This window comes from Delphinus delphis, chromosome 1 (genome assembly GCF_949987515.2).
Source record: "Delphinus delphis chromosome 1, mDelDel1.2, whole genome shotgun sequence".
NCBI lineage: Eukaryota > Metazoa > Chordata > Mammalia > Artiodactyla > Delphinidae > Delphinus > Delphinus delphis.
In genome coordinates this window covers 82,280,818-82,303,721 of record NC_082683.1, presented here as the reverse complement: position 1 = coordinate 82,303,721, position 22,904 = coordinate 82,280,818, and the positions used below count along the sequence as shown (strand labels likewise).

The 22,904-nt window shown below is 47.9% G+C and overlaps 1 protein-coding gene across 1 annotated transcript in view; it reads left to right on the top strand.

Moving 5' to 3' along the window:
- The first annotated feature begins 3,000 nt into the window (after positions 1–3,000).
- The window catches only part of ABCA4 (ATP binding cassette subfamily A member 4), a 136,638-nt gene continuing 116,734 nt past the window's right edge, over positions 3,001–22,904 (top strand). Inside the window, exons 1-5 of the mRNA XM_060006407.1 lie at positions 3,001–3,066; positions 10,800–10,893; positions 12,300–12,441; positions 14,895–15,034; positions 20,787–20,914. Coding sequence (XP_059862390.1) covers positions 3,001–3,066; positions 10,800–10,893; positions 12,300–12,441; positions 14,895–15,034; positions 20,787–20,914 — 570 coding nt within the window. The remainder of the gene's footprint in view (positions 3,067–10,799; positions 10,894–12,299; positions 12,442–14,894; positions 15,035–20,786; positions 20,915–22,904) is intronic.

The window sequence follows — 22,904 nt, the reverse complement described above, 5'->3', positions numbered from 1 at the left end:
AAAATGCAAGTCAAAACCGTAAGATACCATTTCATGCCTTCTAGGATGGCTATTATAAAACAAAACAAAGCAAAACAGAAAATAGCAAGTGTTGGTGAGGATATGGAGAAATTGGAACCCTTGTGCACTACAGATGGAATGTAAAATGATTTAGCTGTTACGGAAAACAGTCGTTCTTAAGAAAATTAAATATATATTTACCATTTGATCCAGCAATTCCACTTCTGGGTACTTACCCCCCAAAAAAATTGAAAGCAGAGACTTGAACAGATATTTGTGCACCTATGTTCATAGCAATATTATTCACAATAGCCAAAATATGGAAACAGTGCAAATAACTAGGGATCAATGAATGGGTAAGAAAAATGTGGTATATATAGACAATGAATATTATTTAGCCTTGAAAAGGGAAGGAATTCTAACATATGCTACAACATGGATGAACCTTGAAGATTACACTAAATGAAATAAGCTAGGCACAAAAAGAACATCATATTTGATTTATGGGTGGGTACCTACAGTAGTCAAATTCATAGACACAGAAAGTAGAATGGTGCGTGGCAGGAGGATGAGGGAATAGGGTTATTGTTTAATGGGTATAGAATTTTAGTTTGGTGAGATTAAAAATTTCTGGAAATGGATAGTAGTAATGGTTGTACGACAATGTAAATGTACTTGGCACTACTGAACTATACACTTAAAAACGGTTAAAATGGTAAATTTTATGCTGTGTATATTTTGGCACGATAAAAAGAGGGTCAACATCAAAAGAACACTTGTGCAGGCAAGAACATCAGTTAGGTAGGGGCAAGGCCATTGGAGTATCATCAGTTGAACTGAACAAAGTGCTCATAGTTTAACTTTTTCTGTTGTAACTCAAAGAAAAATAGAATATTTTTATACTATGACAGGACACAATTTACAAAGCTGATGTCTGATGACCACCACTATTTTTCTTCCCTTGGGGAATTTGGAAGGAGGCATATTTCTTCACCAGTTGTAGCTCCCCAGAGCAATCCCACATACTCTCCAACTTTGTCCTCCCTGGGAATCTACTTAATCACTCCCAGGGCTTAATCTTCTGCTTATATGCTGATGATTCCCAAATCTATGTTTCCACCCCAGAACTGCCTGCTGAACATCTCCACTTAGATGTCATCGTAGGGACCTCAAAGTCAATATATCAAATCCGAGCCCATCTTTTCTCCCACTTGTTCCTAATCCCCTGGCCCCTTCTCTGGCATTCTCCTCTCAGTTATGGGCACCACCACCTCACTATCCAGCCAGCCAAGCGCTAAACCCCAGTCATTCTAACTGACTTCTCCCTCCTCTTCATCACCTACTTCCAATAGCCTCCTGCATGATAAAACCCATATTCTGTAGCATGCAACAATGTCCTAGCGATTCTGCCCAGAGCCTGCTCCTGTTGGGGTGTGCCCTGCACCTGTGGGCCACTCAGAGATCACTTCATAGGTGCTCAGGAAATCTCAGTTGAGTCAATAATAATATCAATTCATCAGTCTGATCCCTGGCTCCCTTTCTAGCCTACTCTTTCAGCACTCCTCCATCCATACCCTCCACTCCAGCCTGCTTTACTTCTTGGTGTTTCCCTGGGTAGGATAAGTTATTCCTGCCTCCCTATCTTTGCAGGGGGGTTAAATGACTTGTTTAGTAACCCAACGTTGTCATGTGTCACCCTGAGCAACGTATTTAACCCCACTAGACTTCAGGTTCCTTGCCTGTAAAACAGAGTAAACGCCTACCTCACAAAATTGTAGTAAGCATATAATGAGATAACGTATGCAAAAGTGGTCTGTAAACCATAAAAATGCTATAAAATGTTATTTTGTAATTCATCAAAGCCTAGCTTTAATGCTGCCACTTCCAAGAAGCCTTTCTGATATCCTAAGCAGAAACCATCCTCATCCTCTTGGAAGCCCCACCATACATAGCCCATATGCTCTCATGGATTCCATCACACTCGTTAACTTATCCAAGTTCATGTCTCATGTCTACAACCAGATCACAAACTCCACGAAGTCAGCATCCATTCCTACTCCATGGCTCTCCCTCCACCCTATCAAGGTCTCAAGGGTCTAGAGTCTTTCAAAGAGAATCAACTTGTAAGATTTGAAGAGGTGGAGACTAAAAGTTCCTAGTGGTGAAGTAGCAGGAAGTCTTCTGTTTGTGATGCCCCTTGGGATCACGGATCCACCTCCAAATGACGAGTCCATCCACTGTGAGCTGGAATGACAGTAGCTGACCCACCCGCTGCCAGTCCTCAAGCCTGGACTGCGTTAGACATGGCTGGTCAGTCGCAGGCCCTGTTCTGCTGAGCGTGGAGGGTCCCAGCAACTTTTCCAACACAGCTCCAGGTAGCCATGACTAGTTGATCAATTTCAGCACAAGAGAGAAAAATCCTTTGCCATCCACTAAGCTCAGGGATGCCTGCAAATAGCTGGCCTAAAGTCACTACAGAGCAAGATAAAGGGTTAAAAAAAGGGAGGGATGACTTCAGATCTGGCATGTGGGCTAGTTGGGCTTTAAAGTAGATGTCAATCCCTGGGTGCTGGCTCAGGGCAGGCTATTTCAGAGGACACGGCCCGCACTATATTTATGCACAGAGATTTTGTCCCAAACTGAAAGGTCGAAGATTCCCAAAGGCATGCCCTTCAGGAACCCCAGAAACCTCTTTGATGGGGTAGGGAGCCTGAGGGTCTTGGTTTCCCACGAAATGGCCCCACCTCAGTTCACTTAGTGCTCAGCTACTCATGTCTTCCTAAAAAGGTGCCAACGGAGTGTCAGCCTGTTTTCCTCCACAAAGGGATTACGTGTAATTAAAAGGGATTATGCTTTGAAGGAAGAAACTAGCCTTTAATCAGCCAGAGAAGGACACAGCAGCCTGAGCTGGAGGTGCTCTGGGTGCCATGTATGCCTGTTGCTGCCTGTGAGCCCCAGCCATAGACAGAGGGCTAGGAGTGGTCTTCCGTGGTCAACAGCATGGGCTTTGCCAGACAGATCAAGCTTCTGCTCTGGAAGAACTGGACCCTGCGGAAAAGGCAAAAGGTAACAGGTGCAGCTTGTGGTCTCACACTGAGGAGGTGTGGAGCAAATAGACAGTGGAGAGAGTGGGTGGGGTGGGAGTGGGTAAAGTGAGTAGCCAATGGGCTGGTTGCCATTTATCACTGAAGCAGCAGGTAACTGTCTGGCTCCTCTGTGAGCCTCTCTGACAAATGTCCTTCACAGGAAGATGTGCTTCTCTGTCCTGAGGTAGCTGCCTTCCACCTACAGCCCAGCACAGCCATATTATAAAGTCTGCTTTTGCCTGCCCTGAACATGAATCCATTGCCTGCCCATCCCTCCCCTGCCCTTGGTTTTTAAACCTGCTCCTCTGTCCATATGCCCTTGTGCAGCCGTACTGTGCGGCAGGAAGAGCCCTAAGTCCTGAAGATCAGGCTCAAAGGAAAACCATGCTCTCTAAGAGCTTTCCAATCCAATGATACTATGTTTCATTGGTTCTACAAAGCACACTGGTTTTTCACATTTCTGCAATTGGACTGCAGCTCACAATCAAGTGACACATTCTTTTCTTAGTGTGCAAAAAATAACAGTGCATCTAACAATTGATGGTGTCTTAGATTCAATGAGATATCTTATCAACAACTACAGATGTTTACTGAGACTTCCAGTGAGCACACATGGGACTGGGCTGGACCAGGGACTTAAAAGACACAGATCCTATGCACTTCGAGTCTGGCTGTGAGAACCCAAAATATATTTTGAGACCAAGAGCAAGAAAAAGGAACATAGTCCAAATGTCCCCTGAGAACAGGCAAGAGCCACAGGAGATCAGGGATCCCAGGGGTATACATGTTAATCTGACTGGCCTTTGTAAATTTTTTCTTTATATATAACTGTAAAGAAATAATGCACATTGCTATGGCCTCAGGGGCTTGGCAATGCCAGATGACTAAAGGAGACGAGAGAAGACGAAGGGGGGAGGATTGAGGGGTGGGCAGGGTTGGGATTAGAGAGAGCCAGGCAAAGCAGGAGAGCTTGGAAGGAGACAGGGAGGAAGACGGGCTGTAGGGAAGAAGAGAACAGATCTGTTCCAAGCCTCGATTCAGAGTGGGTTTGTGTGGGCAGGACAGGGTTTTTGTGGGCATTGGAAAGAAAGAGAGGGAAGGGGGCCAACAGGTGGAACATCTGAAGACCTATGGTGAGTGTCTCAGTCAGGGTCCAGTCAGAGGGACTCTAATACAAGGAGGTGTTAGCTACTACAAAGCTGGTAACTGAGGATGTAACAGAACTCCAGGGTGACATGGAGGTAGCAATTGCAGGATGCAGCTACCACCCCTAGAGCTGAGAGAACCAAAGGGAGAAAGCGGAATACAGAGGAGAAGAACACAGAGGAGATGTTAGCAGAGGTGGAACTCAGCCCTGTGGGTAAGGGATTCAATGAGGCTGCTACTGGGGTCTCTGAGCCCAGTCTTAGGCCCAGACCCAGGAGGAAGAAGCCCTGGCTGGCAAAAGGGTTTGGGACTGAGGTACATAGCTTAATAACTGGCATGAAAGGGAGCAGCAAGGGACACAATCCAACCATGTGCACAGATGATCCTTCCCACTTGTATGGCTTGGGCAGGACTTAGGGAGGCTGGAGGGGAAAGACAAGTTAGGACCCCCTCCTACTGGGAGACACCAGTGTCCTCAGGCTGCTTTCCTTTGTCAAAGCTGGTGTGATTTTCAAATTAGCACTGAAGTTATTTGCTATCCCAGGAGCCAAGTGCTAGGGGTAATCAGAGACTCAATCTCTTATTTCTGGGAACTTCCTTTCTAGAATGCAAATAGGCAAAATTGAAACAGACTCATTACTAAATTTGTTCACTTATTCATTTAATAACATTTGTTATTAAAGGAACCTTCAATTAACAAATACTTAATAATTGCCGGGCACTGTGCCAGGTGCTGGGTACACAATGACCAACAAGACAATCACGGTCCCTGCCTGCATGATGCTTATAATCTATGGGATGCTGAGAAATTAACATTCTCACTCAATTTGACTCTCAATGTGCTCTTCATGGTCCTCAAAAAATGTACCCAAGGACTACAGCTGCTGGCCTGAAATGCTTCCATTCCTGTGGCAAAGCATGTTGACGTTACAGAGAATAATCCTGTTTTCAGTCACAGGGTTTGGCTCAGAGGCACTCAGAGTCTCTGCTTCCTTTTGCTGGTGTTGGTAGGTGGCCCCTGTTCAGGGACTCTGTCTTCTCCAGTGTGCTTCCTAGGGGAGCACATTGCCAGCCCCTCTGCAGCGAGATGGGGCCTTTCAGGGTGAGGACCTTGACTGCGGGACTCTCCCAGGAAGCACCTAGCTGGGGCTGACATTTGTATGATGACATCCTGATGGCCTGGAAATTGAGGTCTCTGTCTGGTGTGCCTCCAGCTAGCTTCCCCTCTGCTCCCACATTCCGAAAATTTCCAGGATGTCTGGGTATAATGGAGATATCCCCACAGCCCCTAAAATCTCCTATGTAAAAGCTCTTATGGCTCCTTCTGTAAACTTTTGAAGCTGCCTGTAAACTTTCTGGAAGCTTCTGCCTTCACAAAATGGTGACTCTAAGAAAGAAAAATACAACACACGCAGCCCATAACTCAGCTCCTAGGTTTTTAATTCCTCAAACTTTCATGGTGTTTGATGTTTACTATTGAGAGCAGAGCAGGAGCAAAAACCAGATACCAAATTTCCCCATTCCTCCTCTCTTTATCACTAAGAGCATAAATGAAAGTCTTCAGATCTCTGCTTTCCTCTCTCCCTTTTTTTCTTCCTCTGTTGACATTATTAAGTATTAGTAAGTGCCTGGCACTGCACTAAGTATCACCTCATTTAACCCTCACCTCAGTTACGTGAGAGAGCTACCACTATTATCCGCCATGGGTACTGATGAGGTTGTTGAGGCTTCAGATGTTAGTGACTGGTGGGGCTGGATCCAGGACTCCAGGACAGGCAGACATGTCAGTTACCCCACACTGCCCCCATGTATAAAGCCCCGTCTAATTAGCTGGTCAGGAAGACCACAAAGGTAGGGTGACTGTATAATTTATCATCCAATCCAGGGTAGTTTTAAAAGTGAAAGGAGGCACTATTAATAATAATAGTAATAATTAATAATTGCACCAGCACAATAAGTGTAAACTGATACTGGACCTGGCAAACCAGGCTGTAAGGTCACCCTCTATGTCCTATATAGCCAGGTGACTTAGACAGCCCCTGCCCTCATGGAATTCAGAGCCAGGTGGAAACAGGTGCCTGTGCACAATTGCTGAGTGGAAAACCATGTGCAACTGTGGAGTAGAAGGAAGCTTGGGGTGGGGGATGAGGATGAGCTCTGGGAGCTCAGAAGAGAGACTGGGGTTGGCAGGAGTAAGAGAAGGCTCCACAAGGAGTCGTTCCCAGAGCATGCGTTTCCAGAGGTAAGACTCTCCCACTGGTGGGTACAAATACATGTGTGCCCACATTTCGATGGGTCAGGCCCTGTGTTGGGACGGTTTATAAAGACCATTAGATGTGTCTCTTGCCCCTTAGAGCCCATAGTCTAGGGCCCCTTGGTGTCATCTCCCTGGTCCCAGCTTCCATATCAGGGCGGGATACTTGGGGAAGCCTAAGGATTCATGAGAGTACGGGGCTTATCATTTCTCGGACCCCAGACCTGGACATCTGGTACTGCTGTGACCTTTGACTTGGGGACCAGAATTAGGTGAGGAAAACCTGGCAGGTGTGGAGAAGCTGGGCCGCCAGCTCCAAGCCTTCCCAGGTCCTGGGTCATACTCATCCAGGCTGAGAACCCTGTCTGGGCTCTCGGTGTAGAAGGGAGAATCCTGCAGCTCATTTCAAAACTTGGCCACCCGCTTTCAAATTGAAAACAGAGCAGGAGGGAAGAAAACCTAACTGGCCAAGATTTAAAACAACAAGCACGACTCTGCCCTTCCCTGTGACCCCTCCTCCCCTAAGTAGGTTGAGTGGTAAAGAGAGGGGGAGGGGAGGGGAAAAAGAAAAGGGAACAAGGAAATACCAGTTTGGAAAAAAAAATTTCCACCGGCCCCTTCTGAGCTTCGGCTGGGCTTAATTAAAGTTACAGACATGTTTAAAGAGAAGGGGTGTGGGGAGTCAGAGCTGCTCTGAAAACATGTTTTTAATTACACTGTGGAATTTCTCCCTAGGGTATGCCTGTGCACAGTTGAGCATCAAGGACAAAGATGCCGCTCTGGGGTTGGGGTGCTGAGTCCACAATTCTGGGGGAGGGAGAAGAGGTTGTTGTGAGGACGTGCCGGGCTAGAAGGACTAGAAAAGAATTGCCGGTGGTCTTTGTGCAGGGAGTGAAGTGTGAAATGCAGCCCTTCCAAAACAAACGCTTGCAGAGTTGGAGCAGTAACACTGACTTCTCAAAAAATGCTTTTCAAAGATTACCAACCACTACCTGTGCCAGTGGTTCTCAGCCCCCGCTGCACATTGGAACTACCTGAGAAGTGTTAAAAAACAAACAAAAGACACCGAGCTGATGTCCCATGGCCAGGCATCCTGGTGTAATTGATGTGGGGCATGGCCCAAACTCCCCACAGGATTCCTGCCTGCAGCTGCATGAGAACCGCAGACCTAGGTCAACGAAGGTGATCATTGGAGAGGCAGGGACTATAGGCAGAAAACAGCAGCCCTAATTCAGAGATATGGTGAAGAGGAACACCTGCAAATCTGTACTAGTCCTAGCACTAGGCAAAGGATGAAGGAGGAAAAGAAAATTCTCATCTGGCCTCCTCCTGATGGGTGGACTTCCAAAGACCAGATACTTCAAAATTACAAGAGTGAGTGAGTGAGTGGGTGAGTAGATGAGAGAGTGTGTGACTTACATGGCAAAGAGAGATGAGGTGCACTAGCTTAAGTTTAGGAATTTTATCCATGGGACAGGTAAGACAGGCTGGCTGACCCTCCCATGGTCCAAGGTCCTCTAACATATGGAGCAGGGGACAGTGTGTGGTTAGTTTTCTCAGGAAGCCCCATGTTTCCAAACTGACAACTGAGCAGTGCTGACTCCAGAAAGGGAGAAAAGGAGGAAACATAAATGTGAGTGGAGGGCAGACCTAGGAGTTGCAGATAATTATAACTCCTTGCTCTTCAGACTTTATAATGTGCTGTCACCTACAATGTCCTTGTGAGCCTTGTGAGAGTCAATAATAAATGGCTCACGTTGATAGAATGTTACCACGTGCCAGACTCTGCTTTAGGTGTTTTACACAGTGAACTCATTTCATCCTCACAGCTGCTCTGAGAGGTAGGTCCTGATATCACCCCCATTTTACAGAAGACACCCTGAGGCATGGAGAGGTAGAATGGGTTACCCAAGGTTGTACAGCTAATAGGGAGTGAAGTTGGCTAAGAACCCCTGGTATTGACACACTCTTAACCCTCAGTATAAGCTGTAGGACAAAATAGTCCCATTTCACAGATGAGAAAACTGAGACTTGGGGATTAAGCAAGCCCTAAAGTGACTCCTAACCTAGCTCTTCCCATTCTCAAATCAACATCAATGTCTTATACACCAGACAATTCCCAGATAGACACTGCTTCATGGAAGGTGGCTGACTTACTAGATAGGAAGCCAGTTTTGCAAGCAGTTGTCTTAAGGAAGAGTCAAATGTGTGGAATCTGGACTGCTTGTCTCATTTCCTTGGTGAGGACACCACGAATAAGTTTTGGTTTCATTGCATCTATCACTCACATTGCTATCTTGTGGAACTTGTTCCCCAACCTTGCCCACTGACAGGGCGACCTGGGATGGAAGGCCTGAAGCCAGCATACATGTCCCTGGGGAAAACAGTTTGTTAAGTCTGCAAACGGTTGTTTACCTAAGCCTCTAGTCACCTCCAGCTTTCCAGAGAAGCCTCCTAGACCAGTCTTGACAGAGACTCACTCATTCCACCGATATTTACTGGGCACTTATTATAAGCTTGGCCCTGTGTTGGGTGTAGTGACAAGAATAGATGTGGTCCCTGTCCTCAGGAAGCTTATAGCTAGTGAGGGGTCCACCTTCATGAAGGAGTAATGACTCTGAAGTATGATGCGTGATAAAACAGGGGAAGTGTGCTGCTGTGGGAACAGCTGTGCTGGCTAGTACCCAGCAAAGATGGATGAAGCTGTTAACAGTGAGATAGGGTCACCGGGGACAGTCTTTACTCTTCCTCCCTTGATTTGCGTGACCTGGGGGGACTGCCAACATTTCTATGGCTATCAAGTATGCTTGGGGTCAGTCCTCTTCACACGGGATGGGACTTGTCCAATACTGGTGTTTTGCCATTTTCGGGGAGAATATGTACCTTAAGGAAAAATCTTCTATTCTTTCTTCTTCCCATAATGTTTGTGTGAGTTTTTCCTCTAAAACATCCTCCCTAGACATATTTTGGATAAAACATTTTGTAAAAAGTTACAACTGCATAATCACCACCTACCCTGAACATCTTTTGCTTTTTCTTCAATGTATTATTTTTTTACCCTCTTCGACTTATGTTATGATTTGTAATAATTCAGTTGCCAGCAGACCTCACCAACAGAAAAGGAACAAAGGTTTATTGAGCACCTGCTATGGTGTCCACTACTTTGCTGAGAGTTTAAGTACATTTCTTTGGAAGGAACAACAAAGGGTTAAATTTAAAACCATGAGAATAGCCCCTAGCAGATCTATATATACTTACATTTCTATTCTTAGCCATCTGCCTTAATTCTCCTTTAAACCTTATGAGTTTCCTTCCTAAGGTCTCTGGAATGGGGGTTGGGTAGAAGAACTATTACATTCCCCAATACATACCGGCCCACCCTTCCCCCAATAATCCCACACCTCCACCCATACCCTCCTGTGCAATGCCGCAGGGTGTGGGCTGAAGCAACCAACTTGTTCTCCTTCCTTTGGAGTCAAGAGTCCTTAAACTCTAAATTGAACCTAAATTTAAATACCTACTTTCAATTGTATGTCGGTATCAGCAACCTCTTCCAGTATTATAAAATCCTGCGGCGGCATAAGTTTAAGCAACAAGAAATTGTTGAAGGAAAACGTTGGTATACCCAGATTTCTGGGTTTGACTTTGCTATGGATCACAGTAGTTCACAGAGGCATTTGCACCTTCATTCATTCATTCATTCATTCAGTGACCTCATATGCAAAGTCTAGCAGCGCTAGAAGAAGACAGGGCCGGTGTGTGTGTGGGAGTGGGGGGAATGTGGAAGAGCACTGAGCCGGGAGGCAGGAGGCTGGATTTTGGTTCCAATGCTGTCACTGCTGATGAGACACTGCACAGGTCACCTGCCCTTCCTGGGCCTCTGTTTCCTCATCTGCAGAAGGAGAGGTTACAAGGATACCTTTACTACCTGCAGCAGCAGCATTACCTGTGAGCTTGTTAGACATGTGAGATCTGATGGGGTCTTACAGAATCAGAATTTGCATTCATGTGCACAGCAACGTCCAAGGGCATATCTTGATGACCTTTGATGAAAGTACTGTGCTAATGCAGTTTTCTAAAATAGAGGCAGAATGGAACCCAGAGGGACACCAAGTCTCGTTAGTCTAATATATCAAAGTAGAGGCAGTATGGGAGATGGGATTTTAAAAAAAGGAAGTCCTTTAGGTAAATATACCACAACCAAAGTCCTGTTGCATAGACAGGCACTGAAATGAAGTATGTCTGCTTTGGGTATGTTTCCTGTAATCTCTTAGCATCACTGGTCTTTCTCTCTTTTTGTTTTGTTTTCCCAGATTCGCTTTGTGGTGGAACTTGTGTGGCCTTTATCTTTATTTCTGGTCCTGATCTGGTTAAGGAATGTCAACCCACTCTACAGCCAACATGAATGTAAGCATAATGGGGGTGAGGGCAGGGGGAGCCTTGGCAGGCCTGGAGGGCCTGTCCATTTGTTTAGAAAGGTTTTGGGGGCTGGGGGTGCCAGGATCTGATCTGCTTATCATCATTTTATGCCTACGATGCAGAAAACAGAGATTCATTGGCGTTATGCAAACTAACTTTTAAATCCTACACATTCTATGCAAATACTTACATGTGGTTACTGAAGAATTGTGTAATTATTTTTTATTTGGTTGTTTTTTTCTTATACCTAAACTCTTCCTAACTTCAAAGGGAGCAGATTATAGATGAGTTCTTTGAAATATTTTGGAGACAGTTCAGAGATATGTTAGACATGTTGCTAAAGAAAAATGAGAAGAGACAAAAAATAGTATATTAATAATATAGTATTTCTTGGACCCCAGAGGTGTCCTGGGACCGAAGATGAGCCTGTAAGTACCTCTTTTGTACTATGCACCTCAGAGAAAGTCTTCATCTGGTTTCTGGCCAGGATGACATCTTCTGGCTCTAGACAGCTGAGGTGAGGGCCTCAGGAGTTACACACAGCTGCTCAGTCCCCTATTCTTGCTCCTCAACCTCTTGTTTTTAAGTTTCAGGCCCCAAGTTCTGACTCAGCCTCCTGCGCATCAAACTCTTGCCTCTTTACCTCACCCCACAAGGAGCCCATAACCTGCGCCTGGGCCCCCTTTTGCATGCTTGGGGGTAGATGCTCAATACATAGTTGTGGAAGGAATAGATGGACCTCTTCTCCTCCTCAAGCACCAGCAACTCGCAGAGGCTTCTTGCGCTAACATCTCTCTGCCTCTCCCCATCCCCCCACCAAAACGATGTGCTTCTCCTCTGTTCCCCCTTCACACTTCCATCCATGCCTCTATGAGGACATTTGTCCATCTCTCCACTACACTGGGAGTTTGAGAGAAGAGACCCTGTCTCCAGCACTCTGCACAGGGCCTGGCATATATTAGATGTTTCTGATTCGTTTTTTGTTTTTTAACAAATTTATTTATTTATTTTATTTTTAGCTGCGTTGGGTCTTCGTTGCGGTGTGCAGGCTTTTCATTGCGGTGGCTTCTCTAGTTGTGAAGGCGCATGGCCTTCGGTAGTTGTGGCTCCCGGGCTCTGGAGCTCAGGCTCAGTAGTTGCAGCGCACAGGCTTAGTTGCCCCGCGGCATGTGGGATCTTCCCAGACCAGGGATTGAACCCGTGTCCCCTGCATTGGCAGGCGGATCCTTAACCAATGCGCCACCAGGGAAGTCCCGCCCCTGCTTCTTAAGTGTTGGTGGATGAAGGAAAGCACCAGAAGGATGGGGTCCTTCCTGCAGAGGCTCTAGATCCTAGGGCCTGCATCCTACTTAGTGTCAATGACTAACTCCTTGTCTTCATTTCCTGTCTTAAAGGCCATTTTCCCAACAAGGCGATGCCCTCAGCAGGAATGTTGCCATGGCTCCAGGGAATTTTCTGCAATGTGAACAATCCTTGTTTTCAAAGTCCCACCCCGGGAGAATCTCCTGGAATTGTGTCAAACTATAACAACTCCATGTAAGTGTTGAGATTCCCACCATACCAGGAGGAAGCTGTGCACCCTTTATTCTCATCTTGCCCTGGAGTTCATGTGTAAGCACACAGAGCATGTGACGCTGAGTGAGTGTTTTTGTGGTTTGCTGAAACCTTAAACTCAAAGGAGCAGGGCATGTTTCCTCTCTGGAGTATTCTATCAGCTGTCAGGGCACTTGAGGAAAATGCTTCAAACTAAGGCCACATAACACAATTTCTTGGTTCATATATCCCCAAGATGTGACTTGGAGTCTAATTTCAGCCCCCTGCTGAGATGTGTCCACTGCCTCCAGGTCATTCACCTTCTTGGATGGAGTCACTGGATGAAAAAAACTCAGTTCCCCTTCTGTATCCTTACATCACTCTCCACGCTGGATCGATTCTGAGAGATCCCTGTTCCTTTAAAAGCCTTCTTGGACATCTAAAGGCTAAGAAAAATGTCAGGGAACCTTTTGAGGGTGAACGAAATCAAGTTTACAAGGTGAAGTTTGCTTCTTGGAAGACAAAGACAATTTCCAAATCCTCTGTCATAAATGCCATCAGTTCCCTTGGTTGGCAAAATCTTAGTATACTGCCTGAGAGCAGAAGTTCTTAACCTGTGGGGCTAACGACCATTCCGAGAATCTGATGAAAACTGATGGCCCCTCTCCCAAGAAAGACGGACACACACACACACACAAAACATTACACTGTGCATATGATTTCAGGGGACTTATGGACTCCAGGTTAATGACCTCTGGTCTGGGATCGAATTCAGGTCAAATTCCATACAAAAAGCGTCTATTTTTGGAATTCCCTCTCAGAGCAGGAGGTAGGGGGACTTGATGTAACATGTTCTATAGACAGAGGCTCAGGGATGAGGACAGGATTGTCCTTCAGCCACTGGGCTGACCTCGAGCTGCAACTTGTGACGTTTCACCAACAAAGGCTTGTTGGGGAGTAGGCTTCACCTACCTGTATAAACATCAAATCAGATGGAAACTGAGATATTTGGTTACTCCAGTTCTTTCCTTAGAGGAGATCTGGATATAATTCCTCCAGGACAAAACTGCATTTTGACTAAAAAAAAAAAAGAACGTTTGGTAATTCAGCTTAATACTCAGAGGTAGCCTTCCCCACTGGGAACAAACTGCGACTGCTTTTGCCCTACAAAGGCAGAGGTGAGTAGTTGTGACAGAGACTGCATGGTCCACAAGCCTATAATATGCTTGCTAACCCCTGGATGATAGGAAGATAGAGGAGGGAACACAGAACACCCATCTTCCTGGGAAAGTCAGCAGATGGCATCTTAGCTGGGCTCCCGTGGCTGCAAACACCACCTGGAAGCTTTAATTTACAGTCTGTACTTTCAGCTTGAGCTTCCTTGAGGTACCTGAGAAGAAACACCTGCCTAGAGACCCCATGGGTCACATGATGGGATCAGGGGAGACTTGAAGGCATTTCAGTGGAGGCTGCATGGAGCTTTGGTAGGACTGGCACTGACAGTGTCTACAGATTGAGAGGTGGGGGCTGGGGAAGGGAAGGGGCTTCAGACTCCAGCTGTACTCAGCATTTGAACAAGGAAATCTGGGTTTCATGTTTCACACACACATTATGAGTGAAATATTCATTTGCTTGCAAGGCACAGAAACACATTTAAACAAGTTTAAGCCTCAGAGGGAAAGATATGGTTTGGACACTAGACTTTCTTGAAAAGCCAGGAGCAGCAAGGCAGTCCTCAGGGAGTGGGAGAAGAACTGGAGAGCCATCAGGAGGTCTCCCCTCCCGTCTGGGCCTACAAGGTCCAGCCTCTCTGCCTCCCTCTGGGCTTCTACTCCATTTGCCTCTCTCCATGGACCAGTATCCCCTGCTTCTCAATGCCTGGGCTGGCGCTAGTTGCCCAGTTCACGGCCCCTCAGCTTGGGCAATCGGAAGAGCATCCCTGAGCACCATTCAAATTCCTGGGAACAGATCTGCTTAGCCCAGCTTTATTCTTCTTGTCCATTAGCCTTGGTCGGGGTGTGTGTGTACATGCATGCAGAGAGGACTTTGCGGGTTAAGCATGGCTGTTAGAACCTGCTCATGTGAATGGCTAGAAGGGCAGGTCTCGGAGAAGTGGGTACTGGCTGGGAAGAGCCTCCAGTAATATCTCCTAATATCATCCTATTTAAGGGTTCTTGGGACAGGAAACACATAGAGAATGGGGTTGAGAGGTGACCCAGCCCTGGCAAAGTTGGAAGACTTTTGACAACAAATTTCTCACTGCCCGTGTTATCTTATATGTATAAGGAAGTAAAAATATCTTTCTCCTTTGCCTTGGCAATATTGAGAGAATACATAATGTAATAGATAGGTCAAGCAGGTGGTATGTTAAAAAATTACACAAGGTGTTATGATGATGATAATGATGTTGATGAAAACGACAGCTATGTCTTTATTGATGAGGCTCTTTCTTACAGCTTGGCAAGGGTTTATCAAGATTTTCAAGAACTCCTCATGGGTGCACCAGAGAGCCAGCACCTCGGCCAGGTTTGGACAGAGCTCTGCACCTTGTCACAACTCATGAACACCCTCCGGGTGCACCCCGAGAGGATTGCAGGTGAGGTGGACTTCAGTGTTCTCACTATCACTCGCCTCTCACTTGCCTTCTCCACCAGAGAGATTGAAGATACAGGAAAGAGTTTGGAGATTTGGTTGGAAAAGATACCAGAGGGTGCAGGAAGGTATGGGACCTAGAGGCAGCACGAGGCTTACCTTGGCGAGAACTCCTCTTCCTGCCAGCCTTGAAGGTGGGAAATTGGGAAGGAGGGCAGGAAAGGTCTCATCTCAAGTAAGTCCAGAGATAGGAGAATGCAGAGAGTGATGGTGCTCTGGGAAGTCTGAGGCCAGGTGAAGGGCTGGACGCAGGGGGAGGAGTTTGTGGAGCATGGTAAAGGTGTGGAATACTTTCACAGAGTCCTAGAGAGGGAGCTACCCAGGACCGTGTGGAAGCAATGCCAAGTAGCAGTACGGAGCCCGGGAGGTCAGAGCACATGCTTATCGTGACATAAATATGTACAGTTATTCTGTTTCTTCTGCCAATATTCAGCATCCCAGGCCCTGAGGCAGAGCAGGCGCAGAGTGGGGGGGATGGAGGGCTGGGGGCTGGTGGGGAGGTGCCACAGAAAGTCCAGGAGGGTGGTGATTGGACTACATGGATCGGGTTCAGGCTGCATACGGACGGAGGAGAAGCCAGAAGTCCTGCAGTTGCCCAGGGGAAAATGGAGGAGCAAGAGAATAGAGGTCTTGGAGGGCTCCATGACCCTGTTTAAGGACTGAGAAAATAGCAGGATGGAAAGATTGACAGATGTGGTCAGAATGTGAAATATGCGAATTCAGGATTTCAAAGGCATGCAGGACAGACAAAAACAAGCCCCCAGGTGTGGCCATGGTTGTTGAAGTGGAGCGGAGGTGAAGGTTAGGTGATGGGGAGGGCAAGGAAATGAGAGGCCACGCTGGCTGGACCCTGAGGTGGTGTGGGTAGGAGAGCCACTTGGAGGCCAGAAGCGTGAGGAGGAAGGGTGGGGGAGCTCCCTCTCCCGTGCCCCTCCTCCCCAGAGGAAGAACTAGAAACAAGCAAAACCCAAACCCAGTAACCACTCTGACATCTCTTTTTAGAGCACAAGTGAATGTTGCGTGGTTGTCACATCCGCCATAGGCTCCTCTGTAGGTGGCCGGAGAGACTGGCCATGGCAGTGGCCTGGGCACCAGCTGGACCACATCCCCTTGCAGGGGCACATGAGCAGCTGGAAGAGAACAGGGCTGCCAGGACCCCAGGGGTCACTGCAGTCCTGGGAGTGGAAAAAATTTTTCAGGGGTGGGGCTCAGAGGCAGCGAAGGAAATGGTTTGTTGCTGCTGGGAGATGTCTGCTCCTAGGATGGAGACGGGGAAATGACTGTCAGGATGATCTTGGAGGATGACAAGGATGAGGAAGGGACATCTAAGGGGGCGAGGGCGCTGGATAGAAAAGCTTCTGCTCGGGGAGAATGGTACAAACCAACTCCCTAGGGCTCCTCACGCATGCAGCGCAGTCAGCAGATGTTTGGTGAGTGCCCACCGAGCCAGGCAGGGTGCCAGTCCCCGGGGACAGAGAGGTGGTCAGACCAGTGCCCTCCCCTGAGGGCTCCCTGGGCAGAAGTGGAAGGACCAAGTGGACAGTGACCACACCATGTGGGGGGCTGGTGGAGGGAAGCAGGGGGGCTTCAAAGAGCACAGGGGAGTCAGGAGGGGAAAGTTCTCCAAGGAGAACCTGATCCTCCTCCCGCTGGGCCACTTTCTCCCTTCTCTCCCCATTGGAGTGATAAAGGACACAGATATGATCAGATGACCGTTAAGATTGCTTCATTACATTCTAATTCTTTCAAAGGTAGTAATGCATATACTTTATGTAGTAAAACCAGATTACAAACTATCTTCTTTGTTGCTCGGAAGTTTACTAAGATTTTACTTAACTCAAGCTTAAGGGGCCTTGCGGGGTATGAGCACAGTCAGCATTTTAATAGTGAGGGAAATAATGGGAAAGCACAAACAAGAAAGCATTTTTTCCCCCAAGGTTAAACAAGCGGATGAGAACACGGGCTTATCCGACCCCTGGAATGACTGTCTACCCCACTCATCCAGCAGATATTTCATTTTGTTTTCTGATTGTCGGATGGAGTCCGGCTGGGAGGAAATATAAAGGAAGTCATTGCAAACCACAATGTCTCTGTGGTCTTTCAAGCCTGTATATGAGAACCAAAATCACTCCTTCCCAGCCCGACGCAGGACTAGTTTTGAATCGGCGCAGGTGCTCCTTCTGCCGGCCTTCGGGCTGTCGGCGAACGTTCCCTTCAAGAGGGCAGCTTTGGGGCTCTGGGAAAACTGAGTCAGGGAAGGCCAGCCAAGGCTCTCCAAAGGACTTTGGGGGCCGAGAACACAGACTCTGCAGAACCCCTGACCTTGGTGGCCATGAGAGGGGAAAGGGGACCATCCCCAAGAAAGAGACAGAGTCTCTGAAGGAATTCCAGGCCGGGGACTGAAGTCCACCGTCAGAACTGAAGACGGTTTCAGAGTCTGTCCCAGGGTCCCCTGGGGACCTTGCCGGCTCTGAGCATTGACTCCTCAGCCCAAAGCTGCAGTGGAGGGTTAAGCCTTTGAAAGCGAGGTGGGCGGCTGTACCTGGGGTGTGCTTTTGCCTGTCAGTTCCCGGTCACCTGGGAAAGTATGCCAATGGTGACCCAGGGCATTTTCCTTTCCTAGCAAACCTGTAGTACTGCATTCTCCGCAGAGGAGGATTAATGGTAAAAGACCAGCCGTGAAGCCCCCTCCCCACTCACCCCCAAGCAAGCTTTGCAGTCTCTCAATCATCTTTAAACGCTGTCTTCCCCTTAGCCTCACGCACACCTTCTCCTGGCTTCCCCCACCCCAGCCTCAGCTCCCCTGACCTCCATGGGCCTCAGCAGCCCCCTCCCCCAGCCTCTAATCTTCCCAGGGAAGAGAACAAGAAGAACCACATTTTAAACTACATTTAATTTTCTTTCCTCAGGCCCCCAGTTCACATTTCTCCCTCGGGAGTCTGGTGTAGCTGCTGTCTGGTATCGGCCTCTGCTTACACTTTCGGCCCCACGCTCTCCGAACAGGGTGGCCCCGGCCCTCCTCAGGTGTGCTGAACCAGCACGCTCCTGCCCCTTCTCCCTAGGGCCACAGCAGGCCAGGCACCTGGCTGGGAAGCTGGACCAGGGCGAAGTCACTCCCAGTTTCCCTTGTTTTGTCCCTTCTCCCCAGCAAGGTATTTGTATGTAAGGTCAGGTGAGGGAGTTAAAGAATAACAAAGAGTTACACAGTCAGATAGGGCCCTGACTCTCAGGTCAAGACAACAGATATTTATTGGGTGTCACCTGTCATTCCGCAGACATTTACCAAGGACCTGATTCCATGTCAGGCTCTAATGCTGGGTGTCAGATAGAGGTGACTTGGAGGGCTTACATCTCTGTGCCCAGCATTGCTAGGTATGATGGGGAGTATAATAAAAGCAGGATCCTTAGCTCCTTACTCTCAAGAGCCTGTGTGTGTGTGTGTGTGTGTGTGTGTGTGTGTGTGTGTGTGTTCAGGGTTGCATTGCTGGAGGCCAGAGGATATAGTATAATGCTGTATACAAAGAAATGATTCGAAGATGAACAACCAAGCTGGTGCCCCAGGGGAAGAAAAAAGGAAGCTGGGTTTGGAAGATGACAGACATATGTTATTGAAAAGGAAAGAAGGCAAGAAGAAAATAAACCAGCCCCTCTCAGAACCATCCCCCTCTCTTGGGGGAGTGCCCCCAATCCATGGTTTCAGTTATCTGTGGTCAACCACAGTCCAAAAATATTAAATGGAAAATTCCAGAAGTGAACAACTCATAAGTTTTAAATTGTGTGCCGTTCTGAGTAGCATGATGAAATCTCGGGCTAACCTACCCGGGATGGAAACCATTCCTCTGCCCAGGTATCCCACTTGTTAGTCACTTACTAGCTGTCTAGCTTAGCTTATCAGATCGACTATCGCAGTATCACAGTGCTTGTGTAAGAATAACTCTTATTTTATTTAATAACGGCCCCAAAGTGCAAGACCAGTGATGCTGGCAATTTGGATATTCTTTTACTGTGCCTAATTTATAAATTAAACTTCATCATAGGTACGTATGTATAAGAAAAAACATAGTATATATAGGGTCTGGTACTATCTGTAACCACTGTGGTGGGGGCTCAGAATATATCCACTGAAGATAAAAGGGACTATTATATATTATAGTCAGGTTCCCCTAAAGGCTTTGGGCTTTTCCTAAGCAAAAGGTAGTGATACTGAGCTACCTGGCAGTACAACTCTTAAGGGACATCCATCGTGGTGAGAGAGGCTGCTGTGTGGTGGAACCTCGGGGCTGGTTCCCCTGCCCCAGCTGCACGGGCAGGCCTGTGGCTGGCCCATCCCCTTTCAAGAGGAAATTAGCAGCGACATCAATCTGGACAAGGCATGTACAAAGAAAGTCACAACCTGAACATAAAGGGTGACTGTCAAGCACTTGGGGAGCTAGGCCTCTTGGCGGCCTGGGGAGAATTTGGGGAGGAAGAGCACTGTGGTGTTAGAGCCTGGAAGGAACAGGAGCATTTGATGATTAAAGTTAGTTAAAGAAGAACTAAGACATAAGCAGTCAGCCAGGCTCCCGGAGAAGTTGTGATGTAGAGATAACTGTTTTCATGCAACCCAAATGCTTTCCCTTAATGTTGAAATGATTTCATAAATATCTGGGCCCGTCCCCGTCTTCTCTGGCTTGTGCCTCATGAACTGTAGCAGTGGGCCAGCTTCAGAGTGAGTGTTGGCCCTGGAAGCAAGCAGAGAAGGTGGGTGTGCCTCCCCTGGGAGGGGTAAGAATAATATTAATGCAATCAGGTCAAGCATTTTTTTGAGCTGGGAGCTAATAAGCACTTTACACTCCTTATCCCAAGTCACCCCACAACGATCCTAAGAGGTAGATGTGGAAAGTGCAGACAGAGAGGTTCAGTCACTTGCCCCAAGGTCACCTCAACTGTTAGAACTCCTTTATGCCTCCTTATAAAGAAAATTCTGCTTCCAGTAGGTTTTGAGTGGAGCTGAAAGAATGTGACTGGGCTGATCAGGGCATGAAACTGCAAGCCCAGGCAACAGGCCAATCCCCCTTTCCCCACTTGAAGATTTTCTTGCCCCAGACAGCCTGATCTCTCTTAGTACATGTCCATACCCTGAGCTTAGAGCCACAGCTGAGCCGACAGAAACACCAAGAAGGGTTCTCTACCCCATGACAATGGCACTAATTCTCCTCCTATTCTAGACTAGGCTTTCTCAGCCTTAGCGCTATTGACCTTTTGAACCAGATAGTTCTTTGTTTTATCAGAGAAACGGGGTTGTCCTGTGCCTTGTGGGACGTTTGGTGGCATCCCTGGCCCCTACCCACTAGTATCAATACTTTCCCAGTTGTAACAACCAAAAATGTCTCCAGACATTGCCAAATATTTCCAGGGGGACAAAACTGTTCCTCACCCCACCCCACTGTCCAAGACCAACTCCACAAAGCATCCGATGACCACCACCCCGACCTAATTTTTTCCACCCTGTGTGCCTTCTCACTAAATTTGGCTCGTCTGCTCCAGCAGTAAATGCTGTGACTGCCACTGGCAGGGGCCCTGACTCTTAGGCGCTCCCAGGGAGCCCAAAACAGGGCCCTCCTCTGATAGTCAAGTTAGAAATCGATTCTAGATGTTTTCCTTTTTTTGACCCATCTCCCCTCCGACACCCTGTTCTTTTCTTCATTCGTACGCAGGAAGAGGAATACGAATACGGGATGTCCTAAAAGATGAGGAAACACTGTCACTGTTTCTCATAAAGAGCATTGGCCTGTCTGACTCAGTTGTCTACCTTCTGGTCAACTCCCAAGTCCGTCCAGAGCAGGTAGGTGGATGTCATTGGTCAGTGGTCCCTGGAGGGGAAGGGTGGGCACTGAGCCTGAGCCTGAGAAAGGCAAAGGAGACCTTGAGTTTCTTTTTTCCTTCTGGCTTTCACATTCAGAATCATTCAGATTCGTGCCGCACACTCAGGAGAATACCTGGGGGTCACTTGTGGTGATGAGCATTCCCATCGCAGGATTCTGGAGTGGCACAAATCCTGGCAGCCCTTAAAACATCTCAGAGTTTTATGACTGGAAGGAACCTTAGAGACCATGTGGCTCAAACTCCTCTTATAGTTGAGGAAACTGAGGTTTACTCATGTATTCACCAAACACCTAGAGATGTTTTAGGTACCAGAATACAGTGGGAACAATACGAGGAAACCCCTGACTCTGGGAGCTCCTATTCCAGTGGGGGCGACAGGCACTAATCAAGTAAGCCAGATTGTGAAAGGGGCTGTGAGGAAGGTCTAGCAGGGTCGGAGTTAGGGAGGGACTGGGGGCAGTTTTAAATTCAGTGGGCCGGGAAGACCTTCCTGCGGGGGTGCTATTTGAGCAGATCTAACTGAAGAGAAGGCACCGTGCAAATGCCTGTGAGAGGAGAGTTCCAGCCAAGAAAAAGGCAGAGCCAGGGTCTGAGTGTGCTGAGGTGGCCTTTGAGGTCACAGAGCCCGATAACGGCCGCAAGTAGAGCAGACCTCTGATTTCCTGGACCATTTCTTCCCAGTGCCAGGCGAACTCCCTCTGTCCCCCCCAAATCTATTTTGTCTGTTTTCATAATCTCCTGTATTTATTCAGAGTGTTTTTCCCACTAACATATGACTTTCACATCTGTTAGCGCCTGCGCTACTCACGTTAATCCCGAGATGGCTCAAACAGATGGGGAAACTGACGTGTCTGGAGACTGACCGACTTGTGCACAGCTGTAGAGCTAGAATTGTCCGAGCTGGTGCGGAATCAGGTCTTCTCGTTCCTAGTCCCGTGCTTGTTCAGTGGTTCTCAGGGTCCAAGACCAATAGCCTCAGCAAGGACTGGGAGTGAATTCTCAGGCCCCATCGCAGACTGACCAGCGGTCTCTGCTTTAACAAGCTCTCCAGGTGGTTCTGATGGCTCAGGGATGAGAACCACTGCTCTAGTTTGGGGCCTCATGGGCTCATGGCCCAGCATCCTGGGGGTGTGGATTCCTAGTGTGATGAACACGGTGAGAACGCATGATAAGCAGGGGCCTTAGCACAGACGCCCCGCCTGGCTCTCCTGGCCAGGACCGCACCTCCTCTAGACTCCAGGGGAGACGGAGACGTAAATAGAGAATTTCAGGGCCTGTGTCAGTCCTGAGGCAAAGGTCTGCACAGGGTGCCGTCTGAGCCCAGAGAAGGGAGGGGACCCACCTGCCTGGCTGAGGTTGGCTCCTTTGAAGGGGGTTTTCAAGCTGGTTCCCAGCACAACAATAGAGAGGCCCATACCTGCTTTTCTGGCTTCTCAGACCCTGAGGTTTTCACTGAAACTAGACAAGGGGAGCTGAGGTTCAGCCCTGAGGCAGAGCGTCAGGGCCCTTGGAACCCGGCACCCCCAGTGCCCAGGTTTGGTCACAGTGCGCTCCTGGGGCGGCCCTTGGGGTCAGGCCTGGCTGCCCGGCCCTGCTTGGCTCCCCTCCCATCCCAATCCAGGGGCGGGGGGTGGGCAGCATCACTTGCTCACTTTCCCCTTTGCTTTCTCTTCAGCTCATAAAACTCAAGTCCTAGAAATGCCTGTGATGACTTCCAGTTGGTAATAAAAGGGAGATGGAGATAAGGGCAGGAATTTAGGGGAAATTTCTTTCCAGTTCCTCACCTACGTGACATTTGGGTTTCTAGTTGCTGTGCTGCTGGCATTAGGGCTGAGGCCTTTCATGTGGGGAGAAGACAGGGCTTGGGCCACTGGGGTGTGCCTTTATTTAGTGTTGCAGTTTCTGATTAGCTGATGCTTCCCTGATCAGCAGAACTCAGAGCTTAGGAA